We start from the raw sequence: 20,098 nt of genomic DNA, 5'->3' as shown, positions 1-20,098 counted from the left end.
ATTACAAACTAACAATGAATTCCTGACCAGCATTACAATCACAGAGGGATCCTAACCGACTGACCAGCAAACCATACGATCCAAAACAACAAACCCACTCACCTTGGGATCCTCAAATCCAAACATGTCCAGAATCCCGATGAATCCATCTGTAGCATGTCTGACCGCCGAGTTCAGTACGCTCATGCTCTTGCTGGCGCGGCTGCCGGCAGTGCCGACGGTGGAAGCGTGCGCCGACTGAGCGTCAAAGTGTACGTGCGAGTCGTCGGAGGAGCTCAGGGTGCCGGACGCCGAGCCGATCCGCTTCAGAGAGTTGGCGCGCCGGACGATCGTGGCAACGGTGCGGCAGTAGAGAGCCTTGGCCAGCGAGTCGCGAGTCATGCTGAGGAAAGACGATATAGTCATAATCGGCTATCGGAGGGAACGATCACGAATCAATTTTAATGAATGGCAACGGACCATTGACGGACATTTACTCATTTTCGCAAGTGCGTGTTAATCATTGTAGCGACTAATTGAAAGCGAGATTTTGATGCGTACTTGCTCAATAGCTCTCTCATATACCTATACCCAGGTGTGCCAATCAACACCGACATATGAACACATAGCAACAAATGCAGTTGAACAAAGCATATATGTTTTCAAGCATTGTTGTCCTCTGAAGAGGCCACACATTAAGCCTACAAACCGACTTCCCATCCAACAATGAACTACCATTCGCCAGCAAGCTCTGACTCGAGTAGGTACGCACCTGGCCATGTTGCCATCACTCAGGGATCGCACCAGCTGTCCTCTGACATTGTGAGTCCGTGATGTCAGACCCCTCTGTAGGGCGGCCGGGCTGAACCCGAGCAGGGCGGCCACCGACTGCAGCTCCTGGGGACTCTGCATCTCCACCTGACGAAGAGGGGAGGGTGGTCCAGTCAGGAGATGTGGGAATGACTGAGAGAAGCTGCATCTGTACTTAGGAGGGGAGATTGAGGTCAGATAAGGGGACACGGGATGACTTAGCGCGGGATGCCAGCGGGAATTCGCATTTCTACACAAGGTGAAAAGATTAAGATTAAATTTATCAAGATAAAAGATTAAAAAAGAAGTTCGCAAGGGAAAGTGAGAGAATATTCAGCCGCATCGGTAACAGGAATACAATTTTCGGGTGAGATTTCCCAGCAGGCATGTGCCAGATATGAAGATCCAGCACCATGGACGCTATGAAGCGGCACAATATGCGAGTACTTTGCGTCTTCAAACACTGTTCATGTGTTCATGGTACTGATATTTACGATTATTGAGCTGTAAAGCATTCTTTAACCGTCACTGTTAAAAATAAAATACCATTCCCATCTGAATCACTCTGCCTACCCCTAAACTCTCTCAGTTCCTCACCTCTGTGCCGGGTCGGTCGACAAAGGTCACATTTCCCAGGAGAAGCACCGAGGCCAGCACCCTGACCACGTCCAGGAACGGAATACCGAGCACGCCCAGACACGCCTTCCAGGCCTGGAAGCGGCGCGCGTCCTCCTGAACGTCCTGGCGCACCTCGCCCTGGTGCAGGTAGCGCAGAGAGGACACAGAGTAGCCGTCCAGGTGCAGGCGCACTGTGGACAGAATAGAACAGAAAGTTAGGGCGAGCAGCGACAGGAGCCAGCGAGTTAGTGTATGAGATAGGCGATGGCAGTGTTGTTTGGGAAAAATCATGAATCGAAGTCAATACCAAACCAGTGACCCGACCCGATAGACAACTTTGCCGTGACATGATACATGTTAAGCTTGCATAGGTTCTTTTCTTTTCTTTAAATTAATTAGCAACGCTTAAACATTAACGTTAAAACAAACAACTTGACAAGACCAAACCGTTTTGGAAGCAATTGTTTTCACCGGATAACGGTAGGGAAACCTAATGCTAATCTTGAGAAGGCCACACAAAACTACATACCTATAATGAAAAAGTACAATGAAGAAATAGCCAGTTCATACCTCGCTCGTCGGGGCTGAGTCCGGCCAGCATCTGGTAGAAGATGTGGTAGTTTTTCTCCCGCGGCAGCGGACGCACCACGCGCGTCTGGTCCAGGAAGTAGCAGTGTATTTTTGTACGATAGAGGGCGCCATCGGTGACTTGAACCTCGATAAAGTGACCCTGGAGAAACAGAGCGATAGTTAGGTCTGGGAAAGGTGGGCGAATGAATGGTTGATCAAATATCAGCAGTGCTTGAATTGCGGGAATTTTAATTGTCATTATGAAATAATGACGGTGATCGTAAAAAACAAGCTTTATAAAAAGAATTACCGTGATAATACGCATTCAAATAACACAATGCAGCTAGACCTGACGTCATGCGCCACAAAACACATTAAAGACGGTAGGTTTTGGAATAGACTCAAAGCTGAAGTACCCAAAACACTGGAACTCGATCAATACTACTCACAATGCGACTAGACTCGGAGTTGGAGGTGGTGCGGGCGCTGCCTAGCGAGCGGAGCACGGTGAACGCGGCCGCTAAATGTTTGAACGCGTCCGTCTCCGGTCCTCCTCCGGCCACATCAAACAGCTGACGCAGCAGCAGCATGGAGGCGTACGTCTTGCCGCTGCCGCTGGAGCCTGCGGGCGGGGACAGAGGTGGCGTCAGAATGACGTCATATATAATCGGTGGGTTTATTGAAAGCTTGTAGTTTCAACTGAGCGTAAAAGCGCGGAAAGATAAATAAATAACATTTAGCGAATAATGGGGACGGCATTCTGCCAATAGATTAGTTGTAACGATGGATAAAAATATATGCAATTCATGTAATTATATAAACATAAATTAATAAAAATAATATATAGACTTTCATGATGACCGCAATCTATCAAAAGATATAGAAATCGTTCCGATATGAAGAACACTCCATCTATTCCTCTCCTTTTCCTCAGTCAAGCCTCCCAACTCCAATCTCCACTCACCAGAGAGTATGATGGCCTGCGGGTATCCAGTTTCGCTCTGTTGTCGGACCGCCTCGTTGACCACCCGCCGCAGCTGAGGGGCCTGGGCCACCGCCCGTGTTGACGTCAGGGTCAGCGGGTTCCCGAGGTCGTTATAAGAGTTGAGGGAGATGAGGATTGACCCGACGTTCGTCTGTGAAACAAGGAGTGACGTCAAATGAGAATGTTTTTGGGGGGAGTGGCAGAGCAGGGCGGTAACGTTCTACGAAAGTTGAAGGCCTGGACCTTAACTAAATATCTCCTGGAGGTACTAAGTGAGCTATATTTACAGTTCTACACGAACAGTGCACCCGTTTAATATTTGTTTTGTTTTTCAGAATAAAATCAAATATTTCTGTCCACGCGAATCCTCATCAGAGACGTAGACTGAAAGTTGGAAGATAGCATCAATATTATTCTTTAGCCTGCTACATTAACGAAGATCAGAGCTACACGGTACAAAGATGTTCCACTCCGTCTCAGCACTTCCAACCACTCACAAAGAACTGACAGTCCTGGAAGCGGGCGTGAAGGCATCGCAGGACGGCATGTTCGGTGAGAGGTCCCTCGAGGTGTGTCAGGTCCTCCAACTCTCTGAGGGAAGGAGCGGTGGCCGCCGCGCTGCTGCTGCCTCCGCCGCCGCCGGCACCGCCGCCGCTGCTGCTGCCACCTGTTGAGAGCCGCGACAACTTGCCGCTTCCCGCATCTGTCGGTAGAGGGGGACAGCGTGAGGGTGATAGAGACAAACTAATTTGTGTGTGAGTTGTGAGGGGCATAACATGCATTGATTTTTAGCAATAGTCATCAATGTAATTTCAATGTAACTGCATATGGTAATGCTATTGAGATCGTGACTCTCCGGTGCTGTATATAAGATCATCCAGTGTTAACACTTCCTGTGAACGTGTGTCGAGCGTCACACGAGCTGTGAAAAGTTTTGATGATGTAGCAAGGCTACATCTTGGGACGTCGTAACATTTTCCAGATCGGGACCCAGCCGCCCGCCATACTCCCCTCCCCATACTCAGTAGCAGCAGTCATCATACCGTGGCGCACTGGTCACAAGCCTTCCATCCCAACACCTCATCCCCACCAGTGTCAGCGCCGGCGGGACAGAGAGCCGGTCGGCCGCCGCCGCCGCAGCGTCAGCATTCACGTCTCAAACAGGTGAATGTCTACAACGACCCCGCACGATGAGCGACAGAGGCACCTCACAGCCCCGAATGAGCTGCTGTGGCGTAATGACCACAGTCCGCTGTCATCGCCACATGCCTGCCCTCACTGCGACTCAACCACAGCTGAGTCAGCAACGGCCGGCCGCCGTCGCCACAGATTCAGCAGCTTTATCCGAGCCGAGTGACTGTCTCCAACGACCCAGGGGCGGAGCCGCGAGGGTACGTCATCAACCCCTCCCCGAAGAGCCCCAAATGGTCACCAGGGGACAGCACAGGATCGAGGTCGCAAAATCCATCAGCAATGGAAGGGGACGTTGAAAACATGCAAGTAAAAGGTTACAACCAACACTGGACGTCAAATCGTAGCTAATATACAAGAGAACTTCAAGAAACCAGTAAAATTTCAAGACATAAATTGCATCCCAGACGGTACCCTGGGAGCGGACCAATCAGAGAAGAGTTGGTAATGACGCATCAGAGCGGCGGAGGAGCGCTCGCCGCCGGAGGCGGACAGACAGATCCCTGGGGGACTCCGGCCGAGTGACACACGCCCGATCCCACCATGTAAGTTCCCTGAGATTATCCTGGCGGCTGGGTGGGGTAAATTAAACGGGGTTTAAGAAATTTATATTATGAATTAACCACGTAACGAATACAGCTAAATATCAATACCGTACAGGCTGGACGCAGGTTACCAAAGCTTTTTTAGGAATATTGTGTGTGGATTTTGCCTGATTGGTTATTATTCGGCAAATGCGTCGTAACTTGGGAAATGATTTAATCTATGGAAGAAGCTACTACGGAAAAGGCAGAACTTTTCGTTAGGAATCAGAACCTCAGTGGGTTGGCGAGAAAACTGGCACATACAGCGTAGATAATATTCTGTTTCCAATGATGGAAACTGGCTTAGTTTCCGGAACGCGTAATATGATAAGATCTGTTTAGCTTTGTTGGTTAGGAAATCTTCGAATGATTAAATGTTAGGTAACAATTAGCAAACCAGAGTAGGATATCAGTTGTAAAGGAAAATGCTCACTATTGACTTATCGTCGTTGGCGGAGAAACGTACCATTTCTTTACTGTTATATTGTTAACGTTTGCTCGCTTTGCTTTGCTTCACAAATATATCAATCTGTTATTTTCACAAAGAGTCTTGAGGGAAATTTCGGGAAAGGGTAGGAAGTTATCAGTACGAAATGAAGGGACGGAAAGAGAGGGTGAACACGAGGGTAAATCGGGACGATCGGGACAGGGGAGAATTATGGGCGACAGCAGAGAAAGACGGTAGCTGCGAACACTGACTCATCCGCGCACTGGTCGGAGGCTGAGGAGCTGGCACGGAGAGGTTCCAGAAAGGTGAGTGATTTTCTTTCATTGTAATGTTACGGTGTTCCGAAATCAGTAGAGGGTTTTCTGTAAATTCTCCGAAGGCTGTCCAAGTACATAGATATCAGGATAGGATTCGGGAAGTAGGATTAAAGATAGTAGGACGTACATCCGTTCGTTTGTTTATGGGATCAACGACTAAAATATGCCCTGCATTCCTTCCATTCGCTCATCCTAAGCCCCGACGAGTTACTGGTGATCAGTTCTTGTCGTACCCGTCCATTCGCTCATCCTAAGCCCCGACGAGTTACTGGTGATCAGTTCTTGTCGTACCCGTCCAAACGCTCATCCTAAGCCCCGACGAGTTACTGGTGATCAGTTCTTGTCGTACCCCGTCCATTCGCTCATCCTAAGCCCCGACGAGTTACTGGTGATCAGTTCTTGTCGTACCCGTCCAAACGCTCATCCTAAGCCCCGACGAGTTACTGGTGATCAGTTCTTGTCGTACCCCGTCCAAACGCTCATCCTAAGCCCCGACGAGTTACTGGTGATCAGTTCTTGTCGTACCCCGTCCAAACGCTCATCCTAAGCCCCGACGAGTTACTGGTGATCAGTTCTTGTCGTACCCCGTCCATTCGCTCATCCTAAGCCCCGACGAGTTACTGGTGATCAGTTCTTGTCGTACCCCGTCCAAACGCTCATCCTAAGCCCCGACGAGTTACTGGTGATCAGTTCTTGTCGTACTCCGTCCAAACGCTCATCCTAAGCCCCGACGAGTTACTGGTGATCAGTTCTCGCCGTACCCTGTCCGAAGGTGAGCCCCAATCTAGACCCCCGGTACTAAATATATTATCCATCAGTCTTCCCATTAATAGTCGTTGATTTCCGTTGAATAAGGAAAGTATGGGTTCAGTAAGATCAAGATAGGAATGATAACGCGCAGCTGAACTTGTGAGTGCTCGCCTTGACCGAGCCGTATTTTGTGAGCTAAGAACGTTAGTTGTTTAGAATGAGATAATTGAGGATATAATTTTACGAAGTAATTTCCGTGAACGGTTAAAGAGCGCCAGGTGTTGCTTTGAGCAGGGTTACAGTAGGATGTTAGCCTTGTCGGGAAATGATTACTCAGTTAAACCGTTGTTTTATGCTATTACGATCATACAGTGGACGTGAGGAAAGGGATACGAGTGCGAAGTAGGAATAGGGCAGGTAGTCCGAGGCGATGTGTTGTTGATGCGATGGGTAGGAATTCCTCGGGAAATGTAAGGGAGTCGAGAGTAGGTTGAGGCGGGAAGTTTCTTTTTTTTTGTTATCGTACGGGCAATTGTTTTTTTTTTTGAGGTTAGACGGCTTGTGTGCCCGGCTTCTATGTCGATATTTCTACCAACATGGCTTTTGTACAGTTGAGTGCGTACAGCGAGAGGTCTGTATTGTCAGGGCGGTGTCAACAATGTCTGCACGTCTTATTTCGACCGAGAGTAGGGGCCGTAGCGTAGTGTCGTGAGGTAGTGACGTCGGTAGGTTTGTCAGTAGGTGGAAAGGTGGATTGAGATGGAGTTGCAGGGTAAGCAAACGAAGTATTGAGAGGTATGTAAGTAGTTCCGATAATTTTGGTAGTCAAGGTAGTTGAGCCCCTGTAAAAGTTAGTGAGGCCGGTAAGTCGTAGCCAGCGGGGTACGCAGCATTAAGTCCTCGAAGTCGACGGGCTCCCCCGTAAAAGTTAGGCCGAGATGTGGTGACGTCGAGTGACGTGGTACAGGGTATGTTGTTGTGTTAGTGGTGACTCGGCAGGCCGACGGGCCCTAAATTGAGGAAGGCCCGGGATGGGACAGCAGGGTAGCCTCCGGTGAGTTTTTATTTAGCTTCTTTGTTAGATGGCGGATAGCAGACAGAAGACGACACTTAAGACCCTGTTAGCGAGAATGTATGCAGTTTAATGGACATTTATCCAGCTTGGGAGTCAATCTTTCATTTGGTCACCGGCACTACTGGAGGGAGACTTTCGGGGGTAGCACAAACGAAAACTAGAATGGGAGACGTGAAAGGGCATAATGAATGGGGACGAATGAATCTTAGGTTAAGGACCAGTAAGAGGTGTGCTAAACTCAGCCGGATTGATCGTATGAAATGACACTCGAGGGCATAAGGAAATTAAGCATAAACAGGACATTCAACCTCGCAAAGCCGATTCAATGTACCAGAATGACCAGCCTCAAATAACATAAAGCATCGACTTTCACCCGATGCAATATTGTCTGCAAGGGAGGACTTTCATCACTTTCTATCTTTTCTCGATCTTTGTTCTTCCTCTATTATATCTTCTCATTTTCCTCTTTGACCGTCTATCGAGGGAGTACTGACGAAAGGTGGCGGTTCTCTTCATTTCTAACTACAATTTCACACTTCAACTTCACTTTTCCACTTTTCCCACTTTCCTATCAGCCCACCCGCGCTACAATATTTGGCGCCCAACGTGGGGCTTTGGGCTTTCTGGTCATTGTCTTAGTTGGTAGATTGGCGCAAGTCGCACGGACCCGTACAAAATAGGAAGTTTAATATACGTAGGTGGGGAGGATGGTGAGGTGAATTAGGACGTTTCCCTCTCACGTGTGTCGAGGGCATAAGTAGGATTCGCTTTGCAAGCAAAACACATCGTACTATGTTGCTGTAGAAGGATTTGAAGTAGGACTTTTTATGCTGGGAATAAAGGGGGATTTGGTTGGCACTGAGCAACTGAGCATTGGAAGGGAGTATTTTGGGTTGGGGCACCCAGCCGCCATCAATTCCTCCCCGTCCGTTTCCGTTAGTTGTCGTTGGCCGGGGTTCCCGGGTTCTCCAGAAGAAAATTGGTTGAACTATTAATTGAATTTGAAGATAGTTTGAGAACTGATTGATGAGACGGGGCTGCCCAAGAAGGCACGGCATATGACTTGTTGAAAGGATTAACCTGTACGAACAGAACTTTGGAAGTTAATATGTTTAGAAAGGGAAGACGGTTGTAGCAAGAGCATCATGACGTATTTTATATACGTTCGGCTGGTCGGGTTAGAAATTTCTCGTTTTAAGCAGTGGAGTTAGACGGGCAAGATGTAATAGCGCAATGTCAAGTGGAGCGGAAAGTCGGATTTCTGAAGGATCATCTGCTAGTGCGAATCGATTTAGACAGTACGGGCTTTTGGGATTAATGTTGGGCACGCGGTATCCATAATTTTTTTTTCTTATTGTAAGGGATGCGTTCATTGAGATGCGTTCGTTAATTCATTGCCGAGGACACTTCTGGAGCGATTCGAAAGATGGAGAGGAGTTGGTTAAAAGGGAGAGGAAGTGTCGAGCTGCTTTAGGGAGACCAATGAACCGCTATGGAGGAAACGCTTAAACCATTCAAAGGGAACGGGAGGCTTCTGGAGTTGTGAGAAGAGTTGGTTGAAACGAGCATGAAGGTTGAGAAGAGAGTATGTGACAATGGCAAAAGAATTGAGAAATTCAGATGGGCAAAGTCAAGCTTTTAGATGAGCAGGAATTTGAGGAAGACAATGGAGGACTTCAACGACCATGAAAACCCGGATATCGATCATCAGACATGCAGAACTATCAGCTTCAGTATTAGTTTAAACAGTTGGATTTTTTTTTTTTTTAACAGGCAGGATCGGAAAAGGAACAAGGTGCTATCTCTAGGAATGGTTGGCTTGATGTGCATCGAGGACCTGACGTCGTCCTCTCTAACCCGACCAGTTAAACCCCTTTGATAAATGCAAGGATTTGGGATGTAAAGTAAGGGAAATGCCATTTTCTCTATATTCATCTATTGGGGAAGTTTTGTAGGACGGAAGTAAATGGCGAGACAGTAGATACTGCAGGAATTCCTATAGGAGATAGGTTAAATCATCTTTGGAAGGCGGGGAGCGTGGACAAATGGAGCAAACCGTACCAGCGTCATCACACGTGGGAACGGGAAGAACGATGTGGATAGCAGGATCGAACGGTTAACGGAGAAATTTGAACAGATGAATGAAGCGAAGAAGAGTGATCATGACAGGCTGCAGGAGCTGCGAACAATGGAGGAAGCGGTGCGCCGGGATGTTGAAGAGATCAAAAGACAAGTTGAAGAATTGGTGGTCACTATGTAAAGGGAAGGAGATGTGAAGTAGATGAAAGAAGAAAAAGGAATTTAGATGTTATGGGCAGTCACGGGAAACCAAGTAAATCGTCTGTTCAAGAACCTTGTTGAGCAAGGAATTGTCTGACGGGGGTTGCGGGCCTTACCCCAAATGGTCCGGTTCCGTACTCTGGTCCGGAACTGTCAATTGCCACATTCCCTTTTACTCAATCAATATTTCCCTCGTGTTAACTACAACTACTGCAAGTATCCTCTCCCTCCGAACCCGGACAAAATCCTTTCTGTGCCTATGATCGTATTCCTTGAAAGCATATATCCCACCTGGCTATAATCCGTCCCAAGTTAGGTAGAGGAGCAGAATGAGATAGCATTACGGATCCTTCACTTGGAAACTCCTACATGTCCTTAAAGCTATTCGTTCCTTCCCAGTCCCCCGGCGAAGGTCGTGTTATTTATCCTAGTCCTACCTTATGTAAAGTAATTGAAGCGGCTGTCCCCGACCCAACCCCAAGGCCGCAATGCTAACCCACACCCACCACTCATCCCACGTATCTGCACGAGCCAGCCGCTGCGCTGAACGACTTCTGCTGCATGGCCCGACCCAGTGGCCGTCGGTTCCTGCTGGAGGCTGGCTGCCTCGCCTACATCGTCGGAGCTGACCTCTGCCGAGCCCGCTGCTGGCCCGTCGCCCTCTGCAGCGCAGTCACACGAGGTGACCGTTAGCTACGGCACGACCGTTCGAGCTGGTGAACGCCTTGCTTCACTGCTTCGCTGTTGCTGCTTCTGCTGTTCGAGCTGGTGGACGACCCTGCTTCTTTTGCTTTATCCGGTCGGTCGCACGGGTGGACAACCCCGCTTCGCTGCTGCTTCTTCCGCAATACCCAGTGGGTTGCGCTGGTGGACGACACCGCTTCGCTACTTCGGCAACTACAAGACGTCGTCCCGAACTGGTGGACGACCCTGCTTCCCTGCTTCGCTGCTTCGAATCTACCTGGCGTCGGCCGAGCTGGGGAACGCCCTCCTTGTCATGCATAGGCTTTATATGATACGCCTTCGTCAGAGTCATCGCTGGTTGCTGGCAGCTGCCTTCTTCGCTCTCATCAATACCTTCATCAGCGTCATCCCATGATGGGGTTACGAGCTGGAACGGAGCGTCTACCCCAGCTGCACTGTCGGCCAACTCCGCTGAGCCTGACACCGATGAGCGCAGTTGTCTGGAAGACGCAGGCGAGTGTATGTTTGCGATGCTAAAGTAAGGGAAATTTTCAACTTGCTTTAAACACTGTTGAACTGTCGTAATGTTGTAACTGTGATAGAACTGTTGACAGCCTGGACGGGTTTTGGAAGTTGCTTTAAAAGGGGTTGATTCAGGGGAAGGTTTCTTTGATTGCAAGCTGCGAGGACGCAGCTTAGTCAGGAAGAGTTTGAAGATGTAGCAAGGCTACATCTTGGGACGTCGTAACATTTTCCAGATCGGGACCCAGCCGCCCGCCATACTCCCCTCCCCATACTCAGTAGCAGCAGTCATCATACCGTGGCGCACTGGTCACAAGCCTTCCATCCCAACACCTCATCCCCACCAGTGTCAGCGCCGGCGGGACAGAGAGCCGGTCGGCCGCCGCCGCCGCAGCGTCAGCATTCACGTCTCAAACAGGTGAATGTCTACAACGACCCCGCACGATGAGCGACAGAGGCACCTCACAGCCCCGAATGAGCTGCTGTGGCGTAATGACCACAGTCCGCTGTCATCGCCACATGCCTGCCCTCACTGCGACTCAACCACAGCTGAGTCAGCAACGGCCGGCCGCCGTCGCCACAGATTCAGCAGCTTTATCCGAGCCGAGTGACTGTCTCCAACGACCCAGGGGCGGAGCCGCGAGGGTACGTCATCAACCCCTCCCCGAAGAGCCCCAAATGGTCACCAGGGGACAGCACAGGATCGAGGTCGCAAAATCCATCAGCAATGGAAGGGGACGTTGAAAACATGCAAGTAAAAGGTTACAACCAACACTGGACGTCAAATCGTAGCTAATATACAAGAGAACTTCAAGAAACCAGTAAAATTTCAAGACATAAATTGCATCCCAGACGGTACCCTGGGAGCGGACCAATCAGAGAAGAGTTGGTAATGACGCATCAGAGCGGCGGAGGAGCGCTCGCCGCCGGAGGCGGACAGACAGATCCCTGGGGGACTCCGGCCGAGTGACACACGCCCGATCCCACCATGTAAGTTCCCTGAGATTATCCTGGCGGCTGGGTGGGGTAAATTAAACGGGGTTTAAGAAATTTATATTATGAATTAACCACGTAACGAATACAGCTAAATATCAATACCGTACAGGCTGGACGCAGGTTACCAAAGCTTTTTTAGGAATATTGTGTGTGGATTTTGCCTGATTGGTTATTATTCGGCAAATGCGTCGTAACTTGGGAAATGATTTAATCTATGGAAGAAGCTACTACGGAAAAGGCAGAACTTTTCGTTAGGAATCAGAACCTCAGTGGGTTGGCGAGAAAACTGGCACATACAGCGTAGATAATATTCTGTTTCCAATGATGGAAACTGGCTTAGTTTCCGGAACGCGTAATATGATAAGATCTGTTTAGCTTTGTTGGTTAGGAAATCTTCGAATGATTAAATGTTAGGTAACAATTAGCAAACCAGAGTAGGATATCAGTTGTAAAGGAAAATGCTCACTATTGACTTATCGTCGTTGGCGGAGAAACGTACCATTTCTTTACTGTTATATTGTTAACGTTTGCTCGCTTTGCTTTGCTTCACAAATATATCAATCTGTTATTTTCACAAAGAGTCTTGAGGGAAATTTCGGGAAAGGGTAGGAAGTTATCAGTACGAAATGAAGGGACGGAAAGAGAGGGTGAACACGAGGGTAAATCGGGACGATCGGGACAGGGGAGAATTATGGGCGACAGCAGAGAAAGACGGTAGCTGCGAACACTGACTCATCCGCGCACTGGTCGGAGGCTGAGGAGCTGGCACGGAGAGGTTCCAGAAAGGTGAGTGATTTTCTTTCATTGTAATGTTACGGTGTTCCGAAATCAGTAGAGGGTTTTCTGTAAATTCTCCGAAGGCTGTCCAAGTACATAGATATCAGGATAGGATTCGGGAAGTAGGATTAAAGATAGTAGGACGTACATCCGTTCGTTTGTTTATGGGATCAACGACTAAAATATGCCCTGCATTCCTTCCATTCGCTCATCCTAAGCCCCGACGAGTTACTGGTGATCAGTTCTTGTCGTACCCGTCCATTCGCTCATCCTAAGCCCCGACGAGTTACTGGTGATCAGTTCTTGTCGTACCCCGTCCATTCGCTCATCCTAAGCCCCGACGAGTTACTGGTGATCAGTTCTTGTCGTACCCGTCCAAACGCTCATCCTAAGCCCCGACGAGTTACTGGTGATCAGTTCTTGTCGTACCCCGTCCATTCGCTCATCCTAAGCCCCGACGAGTTACTGGTGATCAGTTCTTGTCGTACCCGTCCAAACGCTCATCCTAAGCCCCGACGAGTTACTGGTGATCAGTTCTTGTCGTACCCCGTCCAAACGCTCATCCTAAGCCCCGACGAGTTACTGGTGATCAGTTCTTGTCGTACCCCGTCCAAACGCTCATCCTAAGCCCCGACGAGTTACTGGTGATCAGTTCTTGTCGTACCCCGTCCATTCGCTCATCCTAAGCCCCGACGAGTTACTGGTGATCAGTTCTTGTCGTACCCCGTCCAAACGCTCATCCTAAGCCCCGACGAGTTACTGGTGATCAGTTCTTGTCGTACTCCGTCCAAACGCTCATCCTAAGCCCCGACGAGTTACTGGTGATCAGTTCTCGCCGTACCCTGTCCGAAGGTGAGCCCCAATCTAGACCCCCGGTACTAAATATATTATCCATCAGTCTTCCCATTAATAGTCGTTGATTTCCGTTGAATAAGGAAAGTATGGGTTCAGTAAGATCAAGATAGGAATGATAACGCGCAGCTGAACTTGTGAGTGCTCGCCTTGACCGAGCCGTATTTTGTGAGCTAAGAACGTTAGTTGTTTAGAATGAGATAATTGAGGATATAATTTTACGAAGTAATTTCCGTGAACGGTTAAAGAGCGCCAGGTGTTGCTTTGAGCAGGGTTACAGTAGGATGTTAGCCTTGTCGGGAAATGATTACTCAGTTAAACCGTTGTTTTATGCTATTACGATCATACAGTGGACGTGAGGAAAGGGATACGAGTGCGAAGTAGGAATAGGGCAGGTAGTCCGAGGCGATGTGTTGTTGATGCGATGGGTAGGAATTCCTCGGGAAATGTAAGGGAGTCGAGAGTAGGTTGAGGCGGGAAGTTTCTTTTTTTTTGTTATCGTACGGGCAATTGTTTTTTTTTTGAGGTTAGACGGCTTGTGTGCCCGGCTTCTATGTCGATATTTCTACCAACATGGCTTTTGTACAGTTGAGTGCGTACAGCGAGAGGTCTGTATTGTCAGGGCGGTGTCAACAATGTCTGCACGTCTTATTTCGACCGAGAGTAGGGGCCGTAGCGTAGTGTCGTGAGGTAGTGACGTCGGTAGGTTTGTCAGTAGGTGGAAAGGTGGATTGAGATGGAGTTGCAGGGTAAGCAAACGAAGTATTGAGAGGTATGTAAGTAGTTCCGATAATTTTGGTAGTCAAGGTAGTTGAGCCCCTGTAAAAGTTAGTGAGGCCGGTAAGTCGTAGCCAGCGGGGTACGCAGCATTAAGTCCTCGGAGTCGACGGGCTCCCCCGTAAAAGTTAGGCCGAGATGTGGTGACGTCGAGTGACGTGGTACAGGGTATGTTGTTGTGTTAGTGGTGACTCGGCAGGCCGACGGGCCCTAAATTGAGGAAGGCCCGGGATGGGACAGCAGGGTAGCCTCCGGTGAGTTTTTATTTAGCTTCTTTGTTAGATGGCGGATAGCAGACAGAAGACGACACTTAAGACCCTGTTAGCGAGAATGTATGCAGTTTAATGGACATTTATCCAGCTTGGGAGTCAATCTTTCATTTGGTCACCGGCACTACTGGAGGGAGACTTTCGGGGGTAGCACAAACGAAAACTAGAATGGGAGACGTGAAAGGGCATAATGAATGGGGACGAATGAATCTTAGGTTAAGGACCAGTAAGAGGTGTGCTAAACTCAGCCGGATTGATCGTATGAAATGACACTCGAGGGCATAAGGAAATTAAGCATAAACAGGACATTCAACCTCGCAAAGCCGATTCAATGTACCAGAATGACCAGCCTCAAATAACATAAAGCATCGACTTTCACCCGATGCAATATTGTCTGCAAGGGAGGACTTTCATCACTTTCTATCTTTTCTCGATCTTTGTTCTTCCTCTATTATATCTTCTCATTTCCCTCTTTGACCGTCTATCGAGGGAGTACTGACGAAAGGTGGCGGTTTTCTTCATTTCTAACTATAATTTCATACTTCAACTTCACTTTTCCACTTTTCCCACTTTTCTATCAGCCCTCCCGCGCTACAATGACAATGGCATCGCGATATATCAGATTAATGATACTCGATGATTGCATTGTCTTTGTAAGGAACCTAACATTGTAAATCATTACGCCATACTGTCATCAATACGATACAATAGAACTAAGAGACCGGTGTTGGCCGGGTCGGGTTAGAAGACAGCTCAGACACTCAAGCCAGGCAAGGTCAGGCTAGGTCGTCGAACAAGCTCGGTAGGTAACATTCCAAAGAGTTAGGATGGAAAAACTGAGGAGTTAAGACCCATCTGATGTATCACGACATGCTTTATTGGATAAGAGCGGCCGGGAGAAGGTAGATTGCACGAGTACACAAAAGAAACACCGAGACATGGAGACTGTAACGATACGCAAGAGAATAACATTACGGTATGGAGACTGCAGTAATACACACAACAGTAACACCACGGCATGAAGACTGCAACAGTACACACAACAGTAACACCACTGTATGGAGACTGCAACAGTGCACACAACAGTAGCACCACGGTATGGAGACTGCAACAGTGCACACAAAAGTAACCGCAGGTTGTTAGAAATAGACAAACACACCGAAATCGCCAAACGGCGGCAGGCCAGAAGATATAAAGCGAAAGCGAAAGACAAACACTAATCGTTAGAATTGTGTTTTCAATTGGAAACAACCGGAGCAGTTCGAGGTTGGGGTAACACCGAGGTTAGGAGACTGCAATGAGTACACAAGAGAATAGCATTACGATAGGGAGACTGCAATAATACATACAACAGTAGCTCCACGGCATATAGACTGCGACAGTAGGTACACAAAACAGAAGCGCCATGATATGAAGACTGCAACAGTACATAAGACAGTAACACAACAGCATGGAGACTGCAATGTTACATAAGACAGTAGCACTACGACCTGGCGACTTCAACAACACTTAAGACAACAATGCCACCACATGGAGAATGCGATGGTGAACACAACAGTAACACCACGGTATGAAGACTGCAACAGTACACACAATAGTAGCACCACGGCATGGAGACTGCAACAGTACACACAACAGTAGCACCACGATATGGTAACTGCAATAATACACAGGACAGTATCACCAGATATGGAAACTGCAATGATACAAAAGACGGTAGCAGCCCAGTATGGAAACTTCAATAGCCCACATAAGAGTACCATCACATAGCGACTGCAGTAATACACAAGACAGTAGTACCACGGAGTGGGGACTGCATTAATACACAGGACAGTATCACCACGATATAGAAACTGCACTAATACACAAGACAGTAGCACCAAAATATGAAGACTGCAACAATACACACAGCAGTAACACAACAGAGTGCAGTACACCCACATATCAATATTGTCTGACTGCATTAAAACTTTTGAAATGGATGTAAACGCAACGATCACGTCAGAAAAGAGGGAGTGAGATCAAACAAAGCATGATTAATGTTGTCAGTGTCACGATGCACAACAAGCGCAGCTCATTCTGATGTCAGGTGCACTGTGCAGTAAATATTCCCCGAATCACATATTTTAAATGCCGGCAGCGCAAAGCTTCCGCAGTTTCCACCTCATTCTTGAGGCGGCGGAAAATGCACCGCTCACGAACTCCATGAACCATATACAAGAACGGGCATGTTCCCACGATAAGCAGTTAATCATAAACATGACGTAACGACTAACGACACACTTAAAATCATATGCGATAACATTCAGAATCCGAGCTAGTTTTTAAGTGCACACCGTCCTTTGCCAAGGTTGGCAGGAATACGAGTAAAGCAAACTGGGAAAGTCCAGCCATAAACGAATCTAGGCCTTATCACACCATGATGTGTGCCAGTGTGTATTCGGATACCACAATATAAGTCAGCTAAAATCATAAAATGAAAACATTCAAATGAGATCAGCCCCATATCACACCCGACACAACACCACACAAAGACCAAACCAGCATTCTCTCCCTGACCCCCTCCCCCTCCCTCTGACCAGACCCCGCCCCGGTCCATTCCCCCGATCCTGCGGCCGGCCTCAGTCACCAGTCCCCTCCCACTTATCATGTCCTGCGCTCGGCACGTCCGCCCCTCGCCGACCGAGGCCCGCCATTATTTCGGCGGGGATTCGGCGCGCCGTGACCTCGTTCCAACTAGACCGGGGGGGGGGGGGCTCTCGGGGTGGTTTTTGTGGCCTGACACTTGGTCTTGGGTGGCCGAGGGGAAAGGGGGCAAGGGGAGGGGAGGTTAGTTAGTAGACATTCCTGGAATTTGGAACTTGGAAGGCGACTGTTTGCTTAGTTTTTGGCACGGACAGCCGTAGGCTTTAGCAAATCGTTGAGTTCGACAGATTGTGATCCACTTTATATGCAATATAAAAATACCTAAGCTTGCTGACATGTTTGCTGTTCAGGTGTGCCATTTACCTACATCATTGCACTTCCTTCAAGCCTTTTTACTTCAAGTATACGTCATTTCTAATAGAATGTCAGCCCCAATGCTTCCATCGCTACCTTCCTTGTTGTCTCATTTGTAACATTTCATGGCCAGCCCCGTCCCTGCCTCTCTCGATGGTCCGTTTCACTCTAACCCCCCCCCCTCCCCCTTCCCAGTCCTCCTCTGTCGGTAACGTACGCCTCAACGATCCCATTCAGAGGTCCCACACCGAATCGATCGGAGCAGAATTAAGCCGACATCGTCCCGTCAGGAGTTCCTCCCGAGTTTTCTCCCCAGCGAGCCCCTTCTGGAGAATAATAGAGGGTTGGGGAGGCGGCGCGGTTTGAAAGGGCGCCGCGATACACCCCAAATTGGCACCCATCGAGGGGTGACTGAGGTTTACCCGTCGAGTGGGCGAAAAGAGGCAGGTGATAGGTGAGGAGAACAGGGGGTATATCCGAAACGAATGATGGGAGAATTGGGAAAAGAGATGGTGTGTGAGGCTTACAATATGACAAGTGTTTCTATTTTGTGACTCGCAGCATGTAATTTGAAGTGGTTGTTTCACAGTATGATTATATACTGCCGCCCAATGTCCTATTCCTTTCAGTTAGCGCTTGAGCTTTTGTTGTGTTTTGACACAAAGGCAAAAATGGGAAAACCGTTGTGCTGCTTGTACCGACATGTCCCTAACCACCACCAGGCATGCAAGAAGAATCGACCGGGCAAGCAGGAAGAGAGAGAGAGAGAGAGAGAGAGAGAGAGAGAGAGAGAGAGAGAGAGAGAGAGAGAGAGAGAGAGAGAGACCACACCACTAAGACAGCCACGCTGGCGACTAAGCGCCTAACCCATGACGACGGTCGCAGTTCCCACGCGCCCATTTCTCCGCTGTGACGACCCTCTCACGGTTGAAAAGTGCACCCTCTCACGCCTGTGTGAGCGCCCCTGGACCGGATATTGCACTATTTACCGTACTCAGACCGTGTTGATTGCATCGGTCCCTGATGGTAGCCTGTGGAGCCTTCAATAGCCGCTAAAGGCTGGTCGAAGGACCACTTCCTCGTGCGCTAGTGTGAAATGAAATGCTACCCTTGGGGACATTTTGGGTGAGTGGTTGTCGGTGATCACCTACGCAGCACAATAATTTCTGACGGATTACACTTTTCCTTTTTCAGTGGTAACTGGCCCTGGTCAGGTTGGCAATTGCAGGGATTCAGGATAACGTGTGCCAGTATAAAATGCAATTTTACAGAAAGGTTATAAGAACACTCATCAAACTGGACAAACAATATAACAATGTTTCTCAATTGATTATCTCAAGAAATAGTACCACGTCCCAAGCCAAGTCCCTCCCCAAATCGCCCCGGACCTTTGAAGTTTGAGCTCCACCATTTTACGACGCCCCTCGCCGGGCACTCGGTCTGTTCCCATGTCTCTGAAGCCATACTGCGGTCCCGCACAGGTAACTCAGCAGGTGCGCCGGTTCGTTCTCTGGTCAAATAAACAGGCAACCCCGCGGCGACGTGCCTCTCGCCATCCACGAAAACAGCTCTGTAGATCCGCCGCAACCTGCGTCCGGTTCGACTTTGAACACTACGAGCTGTGTCTCAAAGCCAGAGCCGCGGGAGAAGGCGGCGAGTTGGGAGTAAATTGGAGGGTACAGACGCGGGCAGCATTCCAGAGGATTGGTTCTGCGCGCAGGGGGAGGGGGAGGGAGGGACAACGGAGAGCTAAAGGAGGCGGGAGAGACGGCCGGTGGAAGACCGGTGGACAAAGGTGGACAGAGGTGGAAATGTGGACGGTGGGTGGACAAACAGTGGAGGAAGGCGAGCGAGATGACTGATGAATGACTGTTGAGTGGTGTTTGAAGAACGCGTGGAGGGAATTGCGGATTCTTGACAGACAAGTGTATTGGATGGACATTCGTTCGGGATATTGAAAGGACATTGGGTGGACGGCGTGAAAGATAGACGGTAGACCTCGTGGCTTCAGGAGGTGGAGAGATTGTGGATAATAGTGGAAATTACCAGTGGAAGATCAGTGGAAAGTGAATGGACAGGCAGTGAGGCTAGAAACGACCAGCGAGGACAGGAAAAAACAAGCGAAAGAAGAATATAGAGAATGGATCGAGATGGCGTAAGATCCGAAAGACCACGTGTTGGTAACCTTCGGACTAGTGAAATGACCTTGCATGTGGCGAGGATTTATAATCGCCTTGTAAACGACAAGTGTTATTTCACTTCAGCAGGTGTTATTCTTACCACATCGTCAAAGTCAACGGTTTTGTCCAGCGCCGGGCGCGCCATTCTAGCCTATTCACGTGCGGTAGACCCGAGGTGGAAGCCCAACCACCAAACATTCAAAAGATAATCACAGTCAAGAGGACAATGGATTGAACTTGTCGCAAATTACCGGCTACCGTCACAGCACGGGTAGAAAATCAATGGGGTTTCACGGGGACAAAATGCGGCTCGGTTAGCGACAATCGGGCCCATTAGGGCGGAGAGCGCGGTCAAAGGTGGTCTTAGAGAGGGGTGAAGCGAGCGGGGTGAATGGCGGTGTCTGACGGGAGTTACACGACACAGCGTGTAATTT

At 48.8% G+C, this 20,098-nt stretch overlaps 1 protein-coding gene across 1 annotated transcript in view; it reads right to left on the bottom strand.

Moving 5' to 3' along the window:
• Positions 1-20,098, bottom strand: part of LOC122393622 (myosin-I heavy chain-like) — a 48,625-nt gene that overhangs the window by 12,033 nt on the left and 16,494 nt on the right. The window contains exons 3-9 of the mRNA XM_043389837.1: positions 3,460-3,665; positions 2,942-3,113; positions 2,427-2,599; positions 1,978-2,137; positions 1,387-1,598; positions 752-897; positions 103-382 (exon numbers count right to left, since the gene is read on the bottom strand). Coding sequence (XP_043245772.1) covers positions 103-382; positions 752-897; positions 1,387-1,598; positions 1,978-2,137; positions 2,427-2,599; positions 2,942-3,113; positions 3,460-3,665 — 1,349 coding nt within the window. The remainder of the gene's footprint in view (positions 1-102; positions 383-751; positions 898-1,386; positions 1,599-1,977; positions 2,138-2,426; positions 2,600-2,941; positions 3,114-3,459; positions 3,666-20,098) is intronic.

Source organism: Amphibalanus amphitrite, unplaced genomic scaffold, assembly GCF_019059575.1.
Source record: "Amphibalanus amphitrite isolate SeventyFive unplaced genomic scaffold, NRLGWU_Aamphi_draft 000544F_arrow, whole genome shotgun sequence".
NCBI lineage: Eukaryota > Metazoa > Arthropoda > Thecostraca > Balanomorpha > Balanidae > Amphibalanus > Amphibalanus amphitrite.
The sequence above is the reverse complement of the archived record's forward strand: the minus strand, read 5'-3'. Positions and strand labels throughout refer to the sequence as shown.